This window comes from Akebia trifoliata, unplaced genomic scaffold (genome assembly GCF_017979445.1).
Source record: "Akebia trifoliata isolate Shusen 1 unplaced genomic scaffold, ASM1797944v1 Contig00489, whole genome shotgun sequence".
Classification (NCBI taxonomy): Eukaryota; Viridiplantae; Streptophyta; class Magnoliopsida; order Ranunculales; family Lardizabalaceae; genus Akebia; species Akebia trifoliata.
Window position 1 is genome coordinate 1 of NW_028237029.1, and position 23,860 is coordinate 23,860.

General features: G+C 35.0%; 2 protein-coding genes across 6 annotated transcripts; one reads left to right on the plus strand and one right to left on the minus strand.

Annotated features, from left to right (window-relative positions):
• Positions 1-6: 6 nt before the first annotated feature.
• LOC147381447 (uncharacterized) lies at positions 7-12,184 on the plus strand. 3 transcript variants are annotated; one of them, XM_086430399.1, is made up of 3 exons: positions 7-2,425; positions 8,557-8,689; positions 11,783-12,184. In XM_086430399.1, the coding sequence occupies exons 2-3, from the start codon at positions 8,558-8,560 to the stop codon at positions 12,125-12,127; spliced, it is 477 nt and encodes a 158-aa protein (XP_086286525.1). In that variant the 5' UTR covers positions 7-2,425; position 8,557; the 3' UTR covers positions 12,128-12,184. The 3 variants fall into 3 exon arrangements, 1 of the variants encoding a protein (XP_086286525.1); XR_015174568.1 differs by lacking the exons at positions 8,557-8,689; positions 11,783-12,184 and adding an exon at positions 3,813-5,389; XR_015174567.1 differs by lacking the exons at positions 8,557-8,689; positions 11,783-12,184 and adding an exon at positions 2,886-3,750.
• LOC147381448 (uncharacterized) lies at positions 2,580-22,497 on the minus strand. 3 transcript variants are annotated; one of them, XM_086430396.1, is made up of 4 exons: positions 22,309-22,491; positions 5,437-5,569; positions 5,242-5,289; positions 2,580-3,125 (listed from the first exon to the last, which is right to left on the minus strand). In XM_086430396.1, the coding sequence occupies exons 2-4, from the start codon at positions 5,566-5,568 to the stop codon at positions 2,781-2,783; spliced, it is 525 nt and encodes a 174-aa protein (XP_086286522.1). In that variant the 5' UTR covers position 5,569; positions 22,309-22,491; the 3' UTR covers positions 2,580-2,780. The 3 variants fall into 3 exon arrangements, with proteins under 3 accessions (XP_086286522.1, XP_086286523.1, XP_086286524.1); XM_086430397.1 differs by lacking the exon at positions 5,242-5,289 and having other exon boundaries at positions 22,309-22,489; XM_086430398.1 differs by lacking the exons at positions 2,580-3,125; positions 5,242-5,289; positions 5,437-5,569 and adding an exon at positions 9,470-10,726 and having other exon boundaries at positions 22,309-22,497.
• Positions 22,498-23,860: the final 1,363 nt, after the last annotated feature.

Below are 23,860 nucleotides of genomic sequence, written 5' to 3' on the forward strand. Positions count from 1 at the left end.
GGGATGCTGTGAATGATGGGGCATCTTCCTTGAAAGATGGAGGTCCAACCTTGCTGATTGGAGAGTCCTCGTTAGCCAAGTCAGGTGCAGAAGTTCTTAGCTAAATTCCGTGGGTTATATTATGGTGTGTGTGGCTTGCAAGGAACACTGCTGTGTTTGAAGCTCAAAGTCCGTTGAGTCAAGAGGTTATAAGTCATGTGACGAAGTGGATTATAGAGCTTGATAAAAAATCTGCTTTCAAATCCAAATGTCTGGTTGAGGAGAGTAGAAGACTGACTCAGCTGGGGTTGTTTTCGAAGCCCTGTAAACCGATTAAACTGCTACCAATTTGTTGGTTACCTCCCCCTTGAAGTTGGTTAAAAATAAATGTTGATGGAACTTATAGAGGAAACGCAGGTTTGGCCAGGGATCCTTTGAGAGCTTAAAGGCAACTTGATCAAAGAAGGTTACTGGTTTTTTGGCAACACCACAAATAATGAAGCTAAATGTAGAGCTTTGGCAATGGCTTTGGAGCTTTTTGATCTCTCAGATTTTAGAGTCCTAATGGAAATGGATTCTAAGATTTAGTTGATGGTCTCAAAGGTAATAGATTACCCTGGTCATTTAGTCCTTGGATACGTATAACTCAAGGTCATTTCGATAGGATTACTTTGAGGCCTCTCATGCATTCAGAGAAGGAAACACAGCAGCCGAAGCTTTTGTGAACGCAGAGAGTTTTGATAGCAATGTAGCCCTCCCTTTAGCGTATTGAAGCAATATTTGATTTTCCCTATAACACCAGCACACTGTGTTCTTAGTTCTTATGAGTCAATCTTACCAATATTTGATTTTCCTTAATTCAATATTCATATTTTTCATGGGTTACTTGTTCTGATGAAGCTGCCTTTTTTTTTTTTCCTTTCGATATCCTTGTTTCCCTTTTTCTTTTCATTTTTTCCTTAATGTTTTTTTTGTTGTGTATGCTTTAATCTTACGTGATTACTCGTAATTTCTTGGACGGTTGTTATGGACTTTGCACCCATTTTCATGTTCTTATGTGGTTCTGATTGTTATTTTATCATGACATTAATTGGCCAACAAAATTAATTCATTACAAATAACTCCTTGTAAATCACTAGGCATACAATGTTGGTCCCAAAACTACTAACCTTTTTGTTCATAAAGCAAAATGATAATAAATGCATTTTGGTTTTCAGAAACAATAAGCAAACATACAAGTACATACATGTATAAAATAGCTATAATTAGTTGTGACTAGGGGTGCACATGGTTTGGATTTTGGTAAAATTGGAACCGAACCAAACATGATCGGTTTTACAAATTTGGAACCGAACCAATCCAAACCAACCTTGGTTCGGATCGATTCTCGGTTCTCATACTTTCAAAATAGAAAAACTAATATTTTTTTCTTTCAAAAGAGGAACCCTTTGGATCAGATAATAAATAATGCCTATTTATAAAATGAAAATGATTTTATGATTAAATTTTGATTGAAATCTATATAAATTGAAAATTAGAGGAAGCTCAATGAGACTAAAAAAAAAAAAATTACAATATTAAAATTGGTATTTTGGATGGATTAGTGAGGAAACTAATCCATAAATGGTAGATTAACAAATCCAAGCCTATGTTCGTATAGTATATTTCATCTAACAAACACGGTATAAAAGTTCTCGTAAAAAATAAGGAATCAAACTCTTTGAAAAAGTTTTTCCATAGATGGGTTGATTCATTTGAGAGTTGAGAGAGAGATTTGTGTACATTTTTTTATGAGTTTTTGTTAGAAAAAAATAGAGGAGATAAAGTTGAAGACTTTGATGAGTTACCTCTTCGTAACATACACACACACACACACACATATATATATATATATATTATAATAGATACTTTGGATTAGTTCAGTTCTCGGATTGGTTCGGTTCTATTATACCCCTAATCCGGAACCGAACCAAATGAATCGGATTTTTTTATGTACAATTCGTACCCGAACCAAATCATGCTCAATCCGATCCAAAAGGCTTCGGATTGGTTCGGTTCTCGGATTTACCCAATCCAATGTGCACCCCTAGTTGTGACATATTGGAAGTATCAAGAACAATTACAAGTTTTACAATCCTAGTTAGAGAACTCTATTTATGAAACCGACAGTTGCTAAAACATGTTTATCTCCCCAAAATGTAAAACCCTTAAGAAATTATTACATAATCTTAAAAAAATTGGTTGGGGGGGGGCTTCACCCCCACAACTCAATGTACCGCCAACAGAATACAAGACATTTACACAACAATTGTCACTTGAAGCTTATCTGTTTTGTTTTTTTACTCTTCTTTCTTTAACTGCCTTTGTCCAGATGGGGGATGCAGAAAACCAATATGCAAGCTCTACAAACCTGATTAACCAGAGGGGAAATGGCCTAGCATTTCAGGTATTGGTGAATCCTGAAGCAAAGCTTCTACTTGTATAATTTCATTATTTTTGCTTGGTTTGGAGATGGTGAAAATTTTAATGACTAATCAACTACAAATACCATATTTCCATTAAAATACTTCTTCTGATAAAAGTAAACTTATTAATCACCACAAAAGTAAACTTATTTAAACACCCACAAACAATTAACACAAGTAGACTTATTTAAACACCCACAAACAATTAACAAAAGTAGACTTAAGTAAACTTATTTAAACACCCCCAAACTTTTAACCCCTGTAGACTAGTATATGGGCTGCAGTCTAGTATACTCAAAACACATTCAATGCTATAACATCAGCACTATAGAATATTTATCCCAACTTGAGAAGAGTGAGCGCTACTGCGAAGACATGGGCCAGTATGGCCATAATGATAGCAAGTCCGATGGTGGATTTGATGATAACATTGTGTAGCAGGTTGGGTTCCATGATATAGTTCACCGTCGCCTCTACGACTGCACAAGCAAAAGTTGCAGACAGTGACATGGTGCAAGCTATGTAGAGAATCTTCGTTGTTCCAGCGCTTGCATGGCTGATGCTCATTTGCAATAGACCAAATGTTCCAGCTGTAGCTAACATAATAATCTCAAAAGCTACTTTAAGCACCCTCCTCTTCGATAATTGAACTACAGTCCCTCGAGCTTCAACTGGTTCAACCTGGAGGGTATCTCACACATTAGTTTCCATTACTCACATTAATCATGACTTAAAACAATTTAAAGGGATATGCCGATGTTAGCCTCCCCCACAATCATGTTAATTCTCCATAAATATCCTTAAAAAAATCGTGTTAGTTTGTCTTTTTAAAAAGTATATCACGCTTTTTGAAGAGTATTTATGGAGAAAATGTTTGTAAAAGAGACCAACACCCCAATGAAGGCTTGGACATTATCATTTCTTCTATTTGGAATGCCCACAACATCACATTTCCTATTGTGGAAGGATTCTGTTAGGAATTTTCTCATCTTAAACAACATTTGAAGCTCTCCATCACACATACCACTAAATATAGGAGGACAAAATAAATGGGGATGTTGATGTTTCAGAAGCATAGATTAATAATATCTTGCCAATATTAAATATAGCATGGTGTCTTCATCTCTTTTGCACTTTGTTACTTGTTTCCTGATACATTTTTTCTTTCATATTTTCAATTGAAGTGCCAACTTAGTTAAGTGGTAAGACGTTTGGAGTGTTGCTCCCACGTCCTAGGTTCAAACCCCCTTAAACCCAACTTCATTTAATAACCCTTAACCCTATACCTATAAATAAAAAAAAAGAATCCCTAAGAGCATACTCTCATATGTCTTCAACATTGGCCTACGTCAACATTGGCCAACAAAGTGGGGGCCAAATCTTGTTTGCTGGTGAGCCATCCTTGACCAAGCAAGGAGATGACATAGATGCCGTGAATGATGGAGCATCTTCCTTGAAAGATGGAGGTCCAACCTTGCTGATTGGAGAGCCCTCATTAGCCAAGTCAGGTGCAGAAGTTCTTAGCTAAATTCCGTGGGTTATATTATGGTGTGTGTGGCTTGCAAGGAACGTTGCTGTGTTTGAGGCTCAAAGTCCATTGAGTCAAGAGGTTATAAGTCATGTGACGAAGTGGATTATGGAGCTTGATAAAAAATCTGCTTTCAAATCCAAATGTCTGGTTGAGGAGAGTAGAAGACTGACTCAGCTGGGGTTGTTTTCGAAGCCCTGTAAACCGATTAAACTGCTACCAATTTGTTGGTTACCTCCCCCTCGAAGTTGGTTAAAAATAAATTGGTTTTTTGGCAACACCACAAATAATGAAGCTAAATGTAGAGCTTTGGCAATGGCTTTGGAGCTTTTTGATCTCTCAGATTTTAGAGTCCTAATGGAAATGGATTCTAAGATTTAGTTGATGGTCTCAAAGGTAATAGATTACCCTGGTCATTTAGTCCTTGGATACGCATAACTCAAGGTCATTTCGATAGGATTACTTTAAGGCTTCAGCATGCATTCAGAGAAGGAAACACAGCAGCCGAAGCTTTTGTGAACGCAGAGAGTTTTGATAGCAATGTAGCCCTCCCTTAGACAGCTAAGAGTTGTCAAATGGGTGATAGGCTCTCTCCTGTTGACCCGGGCTGTAAGATAATTGGGATAAATCCCGCTTTATGTAAGTTTCTTTCATTAATACAATCTCACTTACTTGGCAAAAAAATAAAACTATTCATGAAGAATATAAAGGTTAGGGTGTATATAAACTCCACCAACTTCAATCAATCATGCTTTAAATGCAATTTCCTATACTAAGAATGATATGCTGATAAATGCAACAACAATGAGAGAGAACTAGATCCCAAGGATCAAGAGAGGATGACATCATAGAACGTGACTATTATCGAGTGATGCCATTCTAATTATATTAAAAAAAAAAAAAATGTGGAAGCAACGTACGAACGATTGGTTACTAAAGTGTTCAAAGAAATTCTTGGAAGAATTAATTATGGTAATCTGCATTAAGTACATGCCTGCCAAGAGTCATAGTCAGGAAAATAACCTATCGGATCAGAAGGATACATTTTATTCTCTAAGGAAATTCAATATGTAGATTAATCCTGTGCAAAGTTAAAGTTTTTAAGTTTTGATAGAAATGTCATCTCCAATGATTCAACGAGTTTTCTAGTAAGGAGCTCTCAGTAGTTTTTAGAAAAACAGAGTTTCATTTATCAGTGTTAATATTGGCATATGCATGTTTAGGGTAATGAAACACATAACTTAATTTGTCCTTGTGCTGAAGACTTACCCGTGAAGCAACTACCTCCGATGTTGCAGCCTCAATGTCATAATTTATCTGAATGGTTAAAAAGAAATATGTTTAATTAAGGGTAAAATTTCCATTTCGTAAGCTGAATATGATGGAATTTCAATCTTGGATAATTGTTCATTTTAATTCCCAAAATATGAACAGCTAGATCGCAGGTTTTCAGAGCTAGCTTACCTGTGGATTCTCATGATGCTGGTGGTCACCTCGAACTCGAAATACATTATTCACCAAGGAGCCGTAGCACCACATCATAAACCATTTGATTTTTGCAAGACCATTTGCTAGAGGAACATAAAGCAAGTCCATCCTGCCACCCAACATAATAACACATAGGTTGTTAATTAAGGAGGCCAATGAGAAGGTTCCCTCTACTTTTGGTGTTAACAACAAACTGGTTTTTTTTTTTTTTGTGTGTACAGATATCACACCCAATTGGAAAATTTGGCTCCAACATTTAGAAAGAAAATTTTAGTCAGTTTTGAGAAAGAAAGGAAAAATTATATAATGCAAGATAAGCTAATCTATGCTTTTCTTTCTAAATGCCCAATAATTTTATTCAATAACTTAATAATATATAGTTACTAAAATTTTCTTTTAATCTAAATGCCTCCTCACCTTAATAAAAGATTTTACAACCAATTTGAGCTAGCTCGCAAAGTTAGAGAAGGGCAAAAAAATTTTCAAATTGTTAAATCTAGAGTTAGACTAAACTAGATTAATTTGAAAAGATGCATGAATTTGAGACTGTATTTATAACCAAAGTTACCCAATCACCTCTCGCCACGTACCTGAAAAAAATAACCAATCACCTCCCGCCACGTACCTGAAAAAAATACCCAATCACCTTTCGCCACGTACCTGAAAAAAATAACCAATCACCTCTCGCCACGTACCTGAAAAAAATACCCAATCACCTCTCGCCACGTACCAGGTTACTGCTTAACTTTGGTTTTAAATACAGTCTCATATCGGTAGCAAAGGGGATGAAAGACAGAGAGATTGAGAGGTAGTAGATAGTAGAGAGAAGCTCTTCTTCTTTCTTACAAGCTCGTAATATCTGTAGTATCGCTTTTACATCTTCATAGCTGCTTGAAGGCATCCTCAAAACAGAGCGTAAGTATCTCAGTAGTGGTATAAACTATCGAACCCCCGACACCATGTCTCGTGCGACTCAATAGTGGTATAAACTCTACCTATCTCTGTTGATGAGCTTCAAAGAGCTAAACACGAAGCCAGTGCTAACAATCAATCAGAAAAACCAATCCAAGGTAATGAAGGATTAATTAATGTCTAATCTCTTATGTTCTGTGTAGATGTTAATTATATTTAGGATAAGCCGGTCTGAAGGCGCTCTAGCTATCTCTCTCTTGCGCGTAATGTCTAATCTCTTCTGTTCTGTGTAGATATTGTCTGAAAGCTCTCTAGCTATCTCTCTCTTGCGCGTTAACAATCAACGATCCGAGGTAATGAAAGAAATATAGTTTTCCGAGCGTTTTCCATCTAGTCCAGGATGAAAGCTAGTTTTTCAAGCAGTTTTCATCGTCGCGTCAGAAAGTTTTCGAGTCAGAAAATCTTTTTTAAGTTATTATTTCTTTTTGGAAATTTCTAAAAGCCAACTCCAACCATGTGCTTCAAAAAGCTTGGACTTCAAAATACAGGTTTAAACTCTAACCCATCCTCCCTTCACTTTGATTGTCAATTGTAAATTACATTGCCTAAGGTTAGCAATGATCCGAAATATATTCGATGTCTCAAACGATCTAAAAAATATGAAAAATTGAATTTTTAGATCGAATTGAAATCTTAAATCCAAAATAATTTCGTATCAGATTCAGATGTACCCTAATCCGATCCAAACATATTTCAATAATTTTATTTATTCTTAATTTCTTATAAATAAATATAGATAAAATGTTTTAGTCTTTTGTTTTTCCTCTATATTTGTAATAGGAAAATATATATTTTTAAAATATTTTATATGATTTTAAATTTCTAATTTTTTTTTTAACATTGACAATTTGAAAATAAAGCATGTTTGGATTGGACCGGATCTATTTCAGATTAAAGATGAAATAAAACAAATCAGATTTGATTCACATATTCAATAATCCATTTTGATCGAGTACATTTTTTAAAAAATTCGGATAAGTATTAGAGTGGCACTAATCTGTGGCTAGTCCTAACATTGTGGGAATTAATAGGGTGGGAAAATGGGACTGTAAGCTCTCTCTTGTACTCTTTAACATGCTTTTAAAACCCAGTTTCGCGTCTCATCTCGACCATGCCAAATGTCAAGTCATCTTGGATGAGTTTTCTAATACATTTGAGATGTCTCGTTCAAAAATTTTAAAAATGAATGTGGGATTTTAAATCTCATTCAAAAAATTGACTTGTCCGCCCATCTCACCCATGCCTGATACTGAGATGACTCGTGTGATACATCTTTGTTGTAAAACCATGCTCTTTAATTCACTAGATTCTATTTTGAAGATGCCTTCAAGCGTCCCACTCTATGTAATTGTAATGCCCGATATTCCCCCAATTGAACTCCATCGAGTTGAGTTGGTCGAGTTTTGATGAGACCCTTTGGGTTCTAAAAGTATGGTAGAGGTCCTTATTTCATATGATTTGTGGGAATCTGATCTTAGATGAGACCCTTGGCTCAAGCTCCTAGGGCCTCTCTCTCTCTCTCTCTCTGGGAATTTCCGTTAGGACTGTCAATGGGGGCGTACGGGCTGGGCTGGACTTGGACATGTCCAAACCTAGTCTTTAAGAGGTGGGCTGGCACTTAGACAAATCCCAAACCCCATCAGGCCCAAGTCAGCTAAACCCAAGTCCAAGCTTAACGGACTTGGGCATTTATTAAAATATCAAATTCATGCATCTTTTCAAATTAATCTAGTTTAGTCTAGACTCTAGATTTAACAATTTGAAATTTTTTTTGCCCTTCTCTAACTTTGCGAGCTAGCTCAAATTGGTTGTAAAATCTTTTATTAAGGTGAGGAGGCATTTAGATTAAAAGAAAATTTTAGTAACTATATATTATTAAGTTATTGAATAAAATTATTGGGCATTTAGAAAGAAAAGCATAGATTAGCTTATCTTGCATTATATAATTTTTCCTTTCTTTCTCAAAACTGACTAAAATTTTCTTTCTAAATGTTGGAGCCCAATTTTCCAATTGTCTTAATATCTGTTCACTCAAAAAAAACAAGTTTGTTAACGCCAAAAGTAGAGGGAACCTTCTCATTGGCCTCCTTAATTAACAACCTATGTTATTACGTTGGGTGGCAGGATGGACTTGCTTTATGTTCGTCTAGCAAATGGACTTGCAAAAATCAAATGGTTTATGATGCGGTGCTACGGCTCCTTGGTGAATAATGTATTTCAAGTTCGAGGTGACCACCAGCATCATGAGAATCCACAGGTAAGCTAGCTCAGAAAACCTGCGATCTAGCTGTTCATATTTTGGGAATTAAAATGAACAATTATCCAAGATTGAAATTCCATCATATTCAGCTTACGAAATGGAAATTTTACTCTTAATTAAACATATTTCTTTTTAACCATTCAGATAAATTACAACGTTGAGGCTGCAGCACCGGTAAGTCTTCAGCACAAGGACAAATTAAGTTATGTGTTTCATTACCCTAAACATGCATATGCCAATATTAACACTGATAAATGAAACTCTGTTTTTCTAAAAACTACTGAGAGCTCCTTACTAGAAAACTCGTTGAATCATTGGAGAAGACATTTCTATCAAAACTTAAAAACTTTAACTTTGCACAGGATTAATCTACATATTGAATTTCCTTAGAGAATAAAATGTATCCTTCTGATCCGATAGGTTATTTTCCTGACTATGACTCTTGGCAGGCATGTACTCAAATGCAGATTTCCACAATTAATTCTTCCAAGAATTTCTTTGAACACTTTAGTAACCAATCTTTCGTACGTTGCTTCCACATTTTTTTTTTATATAATTAGAATGGCATCACTCAATAATAGTCACGTTCTATGATGTCAACCTCTCTTGATCCTTGGGATCTAGTTATCTCTCATTGTTGTTGCATTTATCAGCATATCACTCTTAGTATAGGAAATTGCATTTAAAGCATGATTGATTGAAGTTGGTGGAGTTTATATACACCCTAACCTTTATATTCTTCATGAATAGTTTTATTTTTTTGCCAAGTAAGTGAGATTGTTTTAATGAAAGAAACTTATATAAAGCGGGATTTATCCCAATTATCTTACAGCCCGGATCAATGGGAGAGAGCCTATCACCCATTTGACAACTCTTAGCTGTCAAAGGGAGGGCCACATTGCTATCAAAAACTCTCTGCGTTCACAAAAGCTTCGGCTGCTGTCAGGGGCGGATTTACAGTGGGGGCAGTGGGGGCAATTGCCCCCACAAGAATTTCTAAAATCAATGGGGAGGCACTAATAATTAAATTTTTTTTTTTAACATTCTACTGCTTTGCCCCCACAGAAGTTTTGAAAAATTTTCTATTTGTAATTTGCACCCACAAAATTTTTTAACATTCTACTGCTTTGCCCCAATAGAAAATCAGAAAATTTTTCTATTTGTAATTTGCCCCCACGAAAACAAAATCCTGGCTCCGCCCCTGGCTGCTGTGTTTCCTTCTCTGAATGCATGCTGAAGCCTCAAAGTAATCCTATCCAAATGACCTTGAGTCATACGTATCCAAGGACTAAATGACCAGGGTAATCTATTACCTTTGAGACCATCAACTAAATCTTAGAATCCATTTCCATTAGGTCTCTAAAATCTGAGAGATCAAAAAGCTCCAAAGCCATTGCCAAAGCTAGACATTTGGCTTCATTATTCATGGTGTTGCCAAAAAACCAGAAACCTGCATTGATCAAGTCGCCTTTAAGCTCTCAAAGGATCCCTGGCCAAAGTTCCATCAACGTATATTTTTTAACGAACTTCGAGGGGGAGGTAACCAACGAATTGGTAGCAGTTTAATCGGTTTACAGGGCTTCAAAAACAACCCCAGCTGAGTCAATCTCCTACTCTCCTCAACCGGACACTTGGATTTGAAAGCAGATTTTTTATCAAGCTCTATAATCCACTTCGTCACATGACTTATAACCTCTTGACTCAACGGACTTTGAGCCTCAAACACAGCAGTGCTCCTTGCAAGCCACACATACCATAATATAACCCACGGAATTTAGCTAAGAATTAAGCTAAGAACTTCTGCACCTGACTTGGCTAATGAGGGCTCTCCAATCAGCAAGGTTGGACCTCCATCTTTCAAGGCAGATGCCCCATCATTCACAGCATCCATGTCATCTCCTTGCTTGGCCAAGGATGGCCCACCAGCAAACAAGATTTGGCCCCCACCTTGTTGGACATAGGCCACATCATCACCATCTCCGAATGAGAGCTCGTCTTCTCCATCATAAGCTGTTTTCCTTTTCCTGCAACCTCCTGAACAACTTGTATGTTAGCAGCCCCCTCATGAAAGAAGTATTGAGAAGAATAGTTGTCAAGTCTCTTTCTCACAGCTTGGCAGGAATTCAATTCTAGTACCTTGACTTTGAGTATTAAGAAAGCCAAAGTGGCATTTATCTCGTTTGGAATGACTCCCTAGTCAACAAAATTGCCAACTACTTTCAATAAGTCTTCCTTGATTATCTCCAAAGTCTTTTGGTAAAATAAACCTAAAAAACCATCAGGTCCTAGTGCACCATACCCACTCATCCCCATCCCTATATCTCACACTTCGAGCTCATTTAGCGGAGCAACCAACCTAGCATTAACCAATCCTGAAACAAAGGATTGAATGCCTCCTAAGATGTGAGAATGAAGAAGAGGGCTAGAAGTAGAGAGAATTTTCTCAAACCCAAAAATCGGTCGTAGGCCAATGCTATCACACACAAGGAAGACATGAGAATATGCTCTTAGGGATTCTTTTTATTATTATTTATAGGTATAAGGTTAGGGGTTATTAAATGAAGTTGGGTTCAAGGGAGTTTGAACCTAAAACGTGGGAACAACACTCCACACATTTCTTACCACTTAGCTAAGTTGGCACTTCAATTGAAACTATGAAAGAAAAAATGTACCAAGAAACAAATAACAAGGTGCAATAGAGATGAAGACGCGATTTAGGAAGCCTATGTTTTTTCCTCATATATTTAGTTGTATGCGTGATGGAGAGCCTCAAATGTTGTTTGAGATGAGAAAATTCCTAACGAAATCCTTACACCATAGGAAATGTGATGTTTTGGGCATTCCAAATAGAAGAAATGATAATGTCCAAGCCTTCATTGGGGTGTTAGTATCTTTTACAAACATTTTCTCCATACTCTTCAAAAAGTGTGATATACTTTTTAAAGAGACAGACTAACATGATTTTTTAAAAGATATTTATGGAGAAATTAACGTGATTGTGGGGGAGTCTAACATCCGCATATCGCTTTAAATAGTTTTAAGTCATGATTAATGTGAGTAATGGAAACTAATGTGTGAGATCCTCCCCAGGTTGAACCAGTTGAAGCTCGAGGAACTGTAGTTCACTTATGGAAGATGAGGATGCGTAAAGTAGCTTTTAAGATTATTGTGTTAGCTACAGCTGGAACATTTGGTCTATTGCAACTGAGCATCAACCATGCAAGCGCTGGAGTAATGAAGATTCTCTACATAGCTTGCACCATGTCACTGTGTGCAACAGTTGCTTGTGCAGTTGTAGGGGCGATGGTGACCTATATCATGGAACCCAACCAGTTACACAACATTATCATCAAATCCACCGTCGGGCTTGCTATCGTTATGGCCATACTGAGCTATGTCTTCACTGTAGCTCTCACTCTTTCCAAGTTGGGATAAATATTCTATGGTGTTTGATGTTATAGAATTGAATCACACATGTTTTTGAGTATACTAGTCGGGGGTCGGGGGGGGGGGGGGGGGAGATATATATATATATATACTAGTCGGGGGGGGGGGGGGATATATATATATATATATATATATATATAGAGTCAGGTTCAAGGGACATATGAGAAAACATATGTAAAAACAATGTAACATTAATAAATTTTCAAAATATGGGTTAGAAATTTTGGATTGAGCTGATTTTTTGTGAGGATGATCTCTATGATGGGAAGATCATCCGAAAAAAAAAATCAATCCAATCTGAAACTTCTAACCCCATTAAAAGTGATTTAGAATGTAGATCGTCGATTTTTTGCCAATAATTTGTAAATCACTTTTGATGGATTTAGAAGTTATTGATTGAGCTGATTTTTTGTGAGGATGATCTTCTCATCATAGTGGCCATCCTTGCAAAAAATCAATTCAATCCAAAACCTCTAACCCATATTTTGAAAAATCATTGTTTTTTCATATGTTTTTACATATGACCCTTGAACCGCATATATATATATATATATATATATATATATATATATATATATATATTATATATTATATATATATATATATATATGGGTCCCGTTCAGCAACAAACATTTTGGTAATACATTTTTCAAAACATGGGTTAGAGGTTTTGGAATGGGCTGATTTTTGGTGATGATGATCTCCTCACCGTAGAGATCATCCTCATCAAAAATCAGCCCATTCCAAAACCTCTAACCCATGTTTTGAAAAATGTTTTACCAAAATGTTTGTTGCTGAACATTTCCCTGTATATATATAGGATCAGGTTCAAGGGACATATGTAAAAACAATATAACATTTATAAATTTTCAAAATTGTTAGAAATTTTGGATTGAGTCGATTTTTTGTGAGGATGATCTCTATGATGGGAAGATCATCCGAAAAAAAAAATCTGTCCAATCTGAAACTTCTAACCCCATTAAAAGTGATTTAGAATGTGGATCGTCGATTTTTTGCCAATTTTTGTCAATAATTTGTAAATCACTTTTGATGGATTTAGAAGTTTCTGATTGAGCTGATTTTTTGTGAGGATGATCTTTTCATCATAGTGGCCATCCTTGCAAAAAATCAATTCAATCCAAAACCTCTAACCCATATTTTGAAAAATCATTGTTTTTTCATATGTTTTTACATATGACCCTTGAACCGCATATATATGGGTCCCGTTCAGCAACAAACATTTTGGCAAAACATGGGTTAGAGGTTTTGGAATGGGCTGATTTTTTGTGAGGATGATCTCTATGATGGGAAGATCATCCGAAAAAAAAAATCTGTCCAATCTGAAACTTCTAACCCCATTAAAAGTGATTTAGAATGTGGATCGTCGATTTTTTGCCAATTTTTGTCAATAATTTGTAAATCACTTTTGATGGATTTAGAAGTTTCTGATTGAGCTGATTTTTTGTGAGGATGATCTTTTCATCATAGTGGCCATCCTTGCAAAAAATCAATTCAATCCAAAACCTCTAACCCATATTTTGAAAAATCATTGTTTTTTCATATGTTTTTACATATGACCCTTGAACCGCATATATATGGGTCCCGTTCAGCAACAAACATTTTGGCAAAACATGGGTTAGAGGTTTTGGAATGGGCTGATTTTTTGTGAGGATGATCTCTATGGTGAGGAGATCATCCTCACCAAAAATAAGCCCATTCCAAAACTTCTAGCCCCTGTTTACAAGTTGAAAAATCGTGGACCGTCCATTTTTCGTAAACCATTTTTGATGGGGTTAGAAGTTTTGGAATGGGCTGATTTTTGGTGATGATGATATCCTCACCGTAGAGTTCATCCTCACCAAAAATCAGCCCATTCCAAAACCTCTAACCAATGTTTTGAAAAATGTTTTGCCAAAATGCTTGTTGCTGAACATTTCCCTATATATATATATGGGTCCCGTTTAGCAACAAGCATTTTGGCAAAACATTGGTAAGAGGTTTTGGAATGGGCTGATTTTTGGTGAGGATGATCTCTACGGTGAGGAGATCATCCTCACCAAAAATCAGCCCATTCCAAAACTTCTAGCCCCATGTTTACAAGTTGAAAAATCATGGACCGTCCATTTTTTGTAAACCATTTTTGATGGGGTTAGAAGTTTTAGAATGGGCTGATTTTTGGTGATGATGATCTCCTCATCGTAGAGATCATCCTCACCAAAAATCAGTTCATTCCAAAACCTCTAACCTATGTTTTGAAAAATGTTTTGCCAAAATGTTTGTTGTTGAACATTTCCCTATATATGGGTCCCGTTCGGCACAAAACATTTTGACAAATATTTTGGCAAACATTTAGGGACCGTTGGATAAAAACCAAATGGGCGGTCGAGATTCAAAACTTCAGTCGATCGGTTTAAGTGAGGGATTATGCGATTATTTACAACGCCATCCCTCAAAAATCTATAAATTAGTGTGTCCTCCTTGTCTCTTTAAAACTGAAGCAAAAAAACAGTCACTCTTGACAGAACCGTCCTCTCTCTCTCTCTCTCTTGCTTTCGCTCTCGCTCTTACTCTCGCATTCTCTCTCGCACGAAACACGAACTACTGACCTCGCTGCTACAACTTCATAGACGAAACACGACCGACGAAGGTGATTTCCTCTCTGCTTTCCTCTTCAGAGAAAAAAAAAAAGAAAAAAAGAAAAAAAAAAAACCCATTGCAAGAAATCAAATATGTATTTTCATTTGGGTAAGATTACATTAGAACCACATCAAGAAATCAAAACCCATCGCGAGAGAGAAAAGAGTGCTTACCTGCCGTTGAGCTTTCCTTAGGGTTCACGGCTGGAAAATCACGAAGAGGTCGAGTTGAAAACCATTCGTGCGAGGTAGTTGCAGCGAGGAAATCCGAACAGCAAGAGCGTGAGAGATGGAGTTGCAGTGAGGTCGATGGAACTGTCGAGAGAGAGAGGGTTTGAGAGAGTGAGAGAGAGGGGTTCTGTCGAGAGCGAGAGGGTTTGAGAGAGAGAGAGAACGAGAGAGTTAAACTCTCTGGTTTTCTATTTTTGTTTTAAAGAGAGAGGGATGAGGCACTAATTTTGGCAAACAATAAGGATGGCGCTGTAATTATCGTATAACTTATAAGTTATATGTTAAATCGAGTTTGAGCCGTCAGATCTCTCCATATCTGACGGTAAAAAAATGTTTGCCAAAATGTTGGTCAAAATGTTTTGTGCCGAACATTTCCCTATATATATATATATATATATATATATATATATATGGGAGCGGTTCGACAACCCTAAAGTTTGCCAAGTTTTGTACCAAACATTTTTTGTAAATCACTTTTGATGGGGTTAGAAGTTTTGGAATAGGCTGATTTTTTGTGAGGATGATCTCTACGGCGAAGAGATCATCCTCACAAAAAATCAGCTCATTTTGAAACTTCTAACCCTAATTTACAAGTTGAAGAATCGTGGATCGTTCAATCTTTGTAAATCACTTTTGATGCGGTTAGAAGTTTTGGAATAGGTTGATTTTTGGTGAGGATGATCTCCTCATCATAGAGATCATCCTCACAAAAAAAATCAGCTCATTCCAAAGCTTTTAACCCATATTTTAAAAAATGTTTGGCACAAAACTTGGCAAACTTTTGGACTGCTGAACCATCCCCTATATATATATATATATATGAATCGGGATCCGTGTACACACATATCTACTTATATATCTACAACGTGTTTTGTCCTATGTGGGCTAAAAATTTCAGATTGACTTGATTTTGATGAGGATGATCTCAATGACGAGGAGATCATCCTCACCAAAAATCAGCTCAATCAGAAACTTTTAACCTTGTATTTATGAGTTGAAGAACCGTGAACCGTCCATTTTTTGTAAACTACTTTTGATGAGGTTAAAAGTTTTGGATTGAGCTGATTTTTGGTGAGGATGATCTCTATGATGTAGAGATCATCCTCACCAAAAATCAGCTAAATCCAAAAATTTTAGCCACATAGGACAAAACACGTTGTAGATATATGAGTAGATATATGTGTACACGGAACCTGACCTTATATATATATATCTTGTGTGATGAATTTATTTCTAGATTGTAAACAGTTGTAATATATTCAATGGAATTCTTGTAACTATGTGCCTTGTAAAAGACAATCACAGTCTAAAATCACACTTGATAAATATTTAAGGCAAAACCTGATCAAGATCACAATGAAAAATGTGCCCGCTTTTTTTGAGATAGACAAGTGGGTTGATGGTTCTCCAAATTTTTGGGATAAGACTTTGTTTTTATAATTTTTGTAAGTTGTTTAGTGGTATTGGATGAAGGTGGGTTTTGAAACTAGTTTGAGGTATCATCACTCACAAACCTCATACCATTAACAAGCATTAGCACCTGGAAGTATTGAAGAGAAAATGTGGCATCTGCTCTGAAATCAATTGCAGAAAGAAAACAGAAGCAACATAATGCTTGAAAAAAATAATGGAAAAAAAAATGTCCTGCACTCTGAAACAAAATCAAAGGCTCCCATCACCCCAGTTGAATTTCAAGAACACGTTGAACATGATCATGTGTAGAGTTAAAAAATGGAATATTGGTTAGAAAAAAGCTTCTAAAATTTTAGAGGTTTTGAATCCCACTAACTTCACCAATAATATGGATTGAATGTTAATTAGTGCAAATGTGATTGTATATGGGTATGGATGAGATTGGATATGGATGTAGGAATTTCAATGTGATGATGTGGATGTGACAGGTTGAAGACAATCTTTATATAACATATTAGATTGTTGTTTTTTTTATTGTTCTTTCATAGTATGGATTGAATGCTAATTAGTGTGGATGTGATTATATATAAGTGGATATAAGGATTTGGATGTGACAAGTGTAGGACGAAGACCATTTTGGGCATGGCCTTGACAAATAGAAATTAAATAATTCTATTTCTGCTCAACAGAAATTTGACCGCCTAAAAACTTTTAATTCCACATCAATCCCAGATTCTACAATTAATAGCCATTGAATTTACGAATTTGACAGTTCAAAGTCGTCGAGTTTTTACAATTCAATAGCCTGAAGCCGTAGAATTTTTAAATTCGACGGATTTAAGGTTGTCAACTATATTTTCGAAAAGAAAATTCGACATGCAAGGCCATCGAATTGTACAAAATTTGACGGCTTTAAGACATTGAATATCAAGCATTTTCAATTATATAAAGCAAAAGTAGAAAATCAATTAGAAAAGAAAATTAAAACTTTAAGAAGTGATAGAGGAGGGAAATATTTTGATAATAATTTTACTGTTTATTGTGAAAATTTTAGAATTATACATGAAACTTCTGCCCCTAGAACACCTCAACAAAACGGTGTAGCGGAACGTAAAAATAGGACATTAATAGAAATGATAAATTCTATACTAATAAATTTTGATTTACCTATAAATTTATGAGGTGAAGCTTTGTATTCTACATGTCATATTTTAAATAGAGTATCGTATTATAAAGTGAACAAAACACCATATGAACTGTGAAAAAATAAAAAATCAAATTTAAAATATATGCGAGTTTGGGGTTGTTTAGCCTATGTTAGAAAACCAGATGATAAAATTAAAAAATTAGGCTTTAGAACATATAAGTGTGCTTTCATAAGATATGCTCAAAATAGTAAAGCTTATCGATTTTTAAATTTAGATGATAATGTTATTATCGAATCTGTAGAAATATAATTTTTTGAAAAACTTCAATATAAAGATAATGTTTCTGATTTAAAAAATGAAACCCATTCTGAACAAGTGTTAGGAAAAAGACAAGAAAATGAAAAACTAGAACTTAGGAAAAGTAGAAGACCAAGAAATGATCCACATTATAATTTTGGTCCAGATTTTTACACCTATGTTTTAGAAGCAAATCCTAAGACTTACAAAGAAGTCATAACATCTTTAGATAGTGTGTTTTGGAAAGAAACTATAGATGATGAAATAAAATCTATTAACTCTAATAGAACTTGGGATTTAATATCTTTACTTTCAGGTTGTAAAGTTATAGGACATAAGTGGATTTTCAAAAAGAAACTAAAACTAAATGGTAGTATAAAAAAATTTAAAGTAAGATTAGTAGTCAAAGGGTTTAGGCAAAAAGAATGAATAAACTATTTTGATACATTTTCTCTCATTGCTCGATTAACCTTTATTAAAGTTCTTTTAGCATTAACATCTATTCATAACTTATATATACATCAAATGGATGTAAAAACTACATTTTTAAATGGTGATTTAGATGAAGAAATTTACCTAAAACAACCAGAAGGTTATGTAGAATCAAATAAAAGTAATTTGGTTTGTAAATTGAATAAATCTTTATATGGTCTTAAATAATCATCAAAACAGTGGCATGATAAATTTGATAAGAAAATAAAAGAATTTGATTTTAAATCACATGAGTATGATAGATGTATTTATAGTAAGGTTTTAAATCAAAGTTATGTGATTGTGTCATTGTATATAGATGATATGTTAATTTTTGATACAGATATTGATATAATTGTAAAAACTAAAAATTATCTTAAATCATCTTTTGATATGAAAGATATTGGAAAGGTAGACTTTATTCTTGGAATAAAAATCATAAAAGAAGATAAAACCATTAGTTTATCTCAAGCACATTATGTTGAAAAAATATTGAAAACATATAATATGTTTGACTGTTCACCTTCTCCTACTCCTTGTGATCCAAGTAAGAAATTATTTAAGAATACAGGTAGAACGAAATCTCAATTAGAATATTCTGAAATAGTTGGTAGTCTTATGTATTTAATGCAATGTACAAAACCCGATATAACTTTTATAGTGGGGGTATTGAGTAGATTTACAAGTAACCCAGGACCTAAATATTGGAAAGCAATTAGAAGGGTTCTGAAATATTTAAAGATACTCAAAATTATTATTTACAATATAATAGTAAACCTGAACTAGTATAAGGGTTCTCAGATGCTATATGGAACTCTAATTCTCATGATTCAAAATCTACAAGTGGTTGGATTTATACTTTAGTAGAAGGAGCTATATCGTGGGGGTCAAAGAAACAAACTTGTATTTCTGCATCAAGTATGGAATCAGAATAAATAACATTATCAGCTACGGTAAAAGAAGTAGAATGGCTTTGAAGTTTTATTAAATTTATTCCATTAACTCCTATTCGAGATTATTCAATTACTATTTATTGTGATAATAAAGTTGTGTTAGCCATTTCAAGAAACAGAAAATATAAGGGTAAATCAAGGAATATAGGCCTTAGATATAACATTGTTCGACAGATGTTGATAGATGGGGTGATCGTGCTCGAGTACGTACCAACTTCAGAAATGTTAGCGGATCCGTTAACTAAAGCACTACCTAAAGAGGTAGTCTTGAGAACATCGAGGGGGATGGGCCTAAGACCTATATCCATGAATACAGAGTAGTAGAACCTCAACTTAGTAGATTTAGAGATCCCATTTTCTAAGTTCAAAGAGATAAGAAACTACTTTACTATCTTTGTAAGTGCACACAATACTTATATTGACTATCCCTATGATGTTATTCAATGCACATATCTTGTAATGTGAAAATGATGAGTTAAACTCTTAATGAATTTGTAGGCTGTTTTAAGCTTGAGTGCTAAAGAAGTTACAAGAGCACTCATGACAAATTCACCTATATAAGTATAAAAGTTTAACTACTTTAAACAGAGAATTAGTCATCTCTCTGAAATACTCATGAAAATCAGGATTTAAGCGTTTGACTACAAAGCGCTATTCTTTGTCACTAATGAGTTAGATTATAATAAATGTATATATATAATTCCGGTTTATTACATAGAATTTAAGTTCAAAGCTATAAGCTACTTAAATATCTTATAAACTTTGAATTATATATATAAGCCAAAGGTTCAAACCGTTAGGTACCTATGGTTATACTTATTATGATCATTTCGCGTAAGTCAAACAATTGAATCAACATGCAGTAAAATCACCAGCAACCAGCAATAGAGAAGAATAAAGAGATTGGACAGTTGTAAAATGAAAGTTACGTTGGTTTCCTAGTAGTAGCTTTCATAAGCAAGCTGTCTACCTCTCATTTTGAATCTCTTTCAATCTCTCCTTTTGGATCTCTTTCTATACCCATTGCATTGTAATCAAGAATATACTCAATACACTACAATACGAATTATATGCTATACTTTTGCCATTCATAGTGATCTATGCCATAAGTTTTACTCTAAGAACATGAGATTAAGGCCTAGCATTGAAATATGATAACAAAGGACTCAAAACAGGTCAAGTGAGTCTTGGTTGGTGTGGGAAGGGAACAAGTTATCAAGTGTTTTAGACTTTCAAAGTTATAAATGAACAGTAAGGACCTTAAGCATATCTCAAACTCATAAGAACCAAGTTTGGACTTTGTTTGAACCTATTTGGATCTCTTATAGGTGGGGCTGGGTACATGACTCATCATCTCTATATGCATACCACCCAAACAATTCTAATCCTCTAATCCAAAGCCTCTTATGAACATAGATCTATAATTAATTATCAACGTAGATAGTCTAAAAGGTTAATTCACCTCGATTAGCTACAGTTTAAAATTCAGACATATTGGACAATCCCAACTCCGAGGTTTGAGCCCATGACCTCAAAGTTTTTTCGCAATGTGTCAAACCAACTGAGCTATGTGAGGCATTTGTAGTTTTGTAGACAACCGTCTCTATCACAGCAATTAAATAAAAACGCAAGCAAGGCATAGAAACAGAATTGAATGAGTCATTAGATATTAAAATGCAAAACCTAACAGATTCAGTATTACTTAGGAAGAAGAAACAAGATCGAACAATAGTGGGATCATAAAGTGTTCTTAAGCAAAGAGAGGATCCTGAGGACCCATGTTCCTTCAACATTGGTGCTAATCTTTAAAGGAGTTTAGAGAACCATTTTGGAAGTTGAGATTGTTTGGAGTTGGACATGCACAATTATGATCAATGATGGCACAAATGAGAAATTTGATGAAATCAAAAGTTTAGGATAATAACCACACTAACACAATTTTGACTATAACCTATTTCAAGACAGGTATAACACCACACAAACCAACTAAAATCCAACAACTACCAATATATATATATATATATATATATATAGATTGTGTGATGAATTTATTTCTAGATTGTAAACAGTTGTAATATGTTCAATGGAATTCTTGTAACTATGTGCCTTGTAAAAGACAATCACAGCCTCAAATCACACTTAATAAATATCAAAGGCAAAACCTGATCAAGATCACAATGAAAAATGTGCCCCCTTTTTTTTTTTGAGATAGACAAGTGGGTTGATGGTTCTCCAAATCTTTGGGATAAGACTTTGTTTTTATAATTGTTGTAAGATGGTTAGTGGTCATTGGGTGAAGGTGGGTTTTGAAAGTAGTTTGAGGTACCATCCCTCACAAACCTCATACCATTAACGAACATTAGCACCTAGAAGTATTGAAGAGAAAATGTGGCATCTGCTCTGAAATCAATAGCAGAAAGAAAACAGAAGCAACACAATGCTTGGAAAAAAAAGGAAAAAAAGGAAAAAAAATGTTCTGCACTCTGAAACTAAATCGAAGGCTCCAATCACCCAAGTTGAATTTCAAGAGCACGTTGAACATGATCATGTGTAGAGTTAGAGAAAAGCTTCTAAAATTCCTGGAGGTTTTGAATCCCACTAAGTTCACCGATTATAGATTATACTCTTAGCACTCCCAAATCAAAACCAGTAAAGATGCTCGACCGCAAAATTGTAGTAATAAATTTCCAAATATGAACCGACTTCTACCGTATAGATATATATCTAAAAGCATAATATTGTATAATCTTAAGCATTGAAAAACCCTAGAACATTGAATCTTACAAGCTTGTTCAGACAGTAAAACAAAACAAACAGTGAAGATAACGAAAATTAATAGCACTGAAATAGGAAAGAAGCAGCTGTCAAACCCTAGAATCTAAGATAAAACCCTAACGAAACAGAAATGAATGATTCTCAAGAAAACTATAGAATGGTATAGAAATCTCCATTACCGAAACCAAAAACAAAACGATGGATTATAAATGGAAAGAGACGAAGGTAGAGTTGCAGAGATTGACCTGAAATCTCCATTTTTACGATCTGTTTTGCTGCTCTCGATGCTTTTGATCCGTGAAGTTTCAGTTTCAATTTCAATTTCAATTTCATATTATTAGAAATTAGAAACTAGAAAGAGGGGGCACTTTGACCCATGGTTTTAAAACTCGGTTTCGCGTCTCGTCCATGCCAGATATCGAGTCGTCGTCTCAGACGAGTTTTTGGATAGTTAAAAAAAATAAAAAATGAACGGGGTTTATATCTCATTTGAAAATTTGACTTGACCGTCCATCTCATCCATGCCTGATACAAAGATGACTCAGGCTTACATCTCTGTCTCAAACGAGTTTTAAAACCATGTTCTGGCCTTGAGGTGAGATCATGGTTTTAAAACTCGTTTTGACATCTTGTCTCGTCTATGAACAAGATTGAGTCGTCTCAAACAAGTTTTCTGATACATTCATCTCGCTCAACAATGAGAAAATTAACATGGGTTTTCAATCTCATCCGATACATTGACTTGTTTGTCCTTTTCGTTGTTGAGCGATGCATCTCGGTCTCAGGTAAGTTTTGAAACCATGGCTGAGATCAAGATCTAAAGATACATCATTCTCCTAGATTAACGAATGAGAAATCCTTCAAATACATCAAGATGATTGAATGACACACACACACACCCCTTGATGAGCTGTTGTGGCTAGATCCCAAGCCACACACGAAAAATTAGTTATCAAAATTAATTCATTCTAACATCAAAGTAATCAATTCCAACAATCAAACCCTGAAAATGTGTTGCAAAGAAAATAATGTAAAATAAAAAAAGTAGATAAAAGAATACAACCACAACACAAGATTTACATGGTTCACCCACAATGGGGTTACATCCACAAGCAAGTAGACAAGTAGAAATTCATTACTCAAGGAAGAAATTATAAGAATAAGGTTTATACTTACCTCTAACTCTCCGGTGAAACCCACCAAATCACTATATCCAACTCTAGTAAGAACCCAAACAAGAAATCAATCACACTCCCGTTGTTACAAGTCAGTGACTACAATGTGAAAATCACCCTTAAAAACTTTGAACTTCTAGGTTTTATAAGAGAAAAAATGTACATACATAAAAACTCAATGTTTTCTCACCCTCTTTAACAAAGAAAGAAAAACCCCTTTTAAAGGAACCTTTTTTACGAACTATGACTACCATCTAAGTACCCATTTTGTTTCTCATAAGTTAATGACAAGAAAAATACTAAAATACTCCACATAAGTGGAAAAACCCATCAATCCTAAGAAACAAAAGAATGGCGATTTTATATCACCAAACCCAACAATCTTCACCTTGATAGAAAATTATCTACATGACATTGCCAAACCACCAAGCCTACATTGGCTTGAAACTTAGAGAAGTCAAGCTCTAGTTGAAATGTCTTCCTTGGTATATACACTAAATTCTCCTTAGTTCCCACCTTTAGCAATCACGCCATGCTTTCTTCACTCATGTTGCCCAACTTCTGATACCATAATCGAATTGGAAAGTCATCATTTTCTTCCATCATGTTTGCATCTCCAACC

Coding starts and splice junctions, on each gene's coding strand:
- LOC147381448 (XM_086430396.1), bottom strand. CDS start 5,568: ATGGACTTGCTTTATGTTCCTCTAGCAAATGGTCTTGCAAAAATCAAA. Junction 5,290..5,436: donor AGCATCATGAGAATCCACAG/GTAAGCTAGCTC, acceptor TTAACCATTCAG/ATAAATTATGACATTGAGGC. Junction 3,126..5,241: donor CGGAGGTAGTTGCTTCACGG/GTAAGTCTTCAG, acceptor GATACCCTCCAG/GTTGAACCAGTTGAAGCTCG.
- LOC147381447 (XM_086430399.1), top strand. CDS start 8,558: ATGGACTTGCTTTATGTTCGTCTAGCAAATGGACTTGCAAAAATCAAA. Junction 8,690..11,782: donor AGCATCATGAGAATCCACAG/GTAAGCTAGCTC, acceptor GATCCTCCCCAG/GTTGAACCAGTTGAAGCTCG.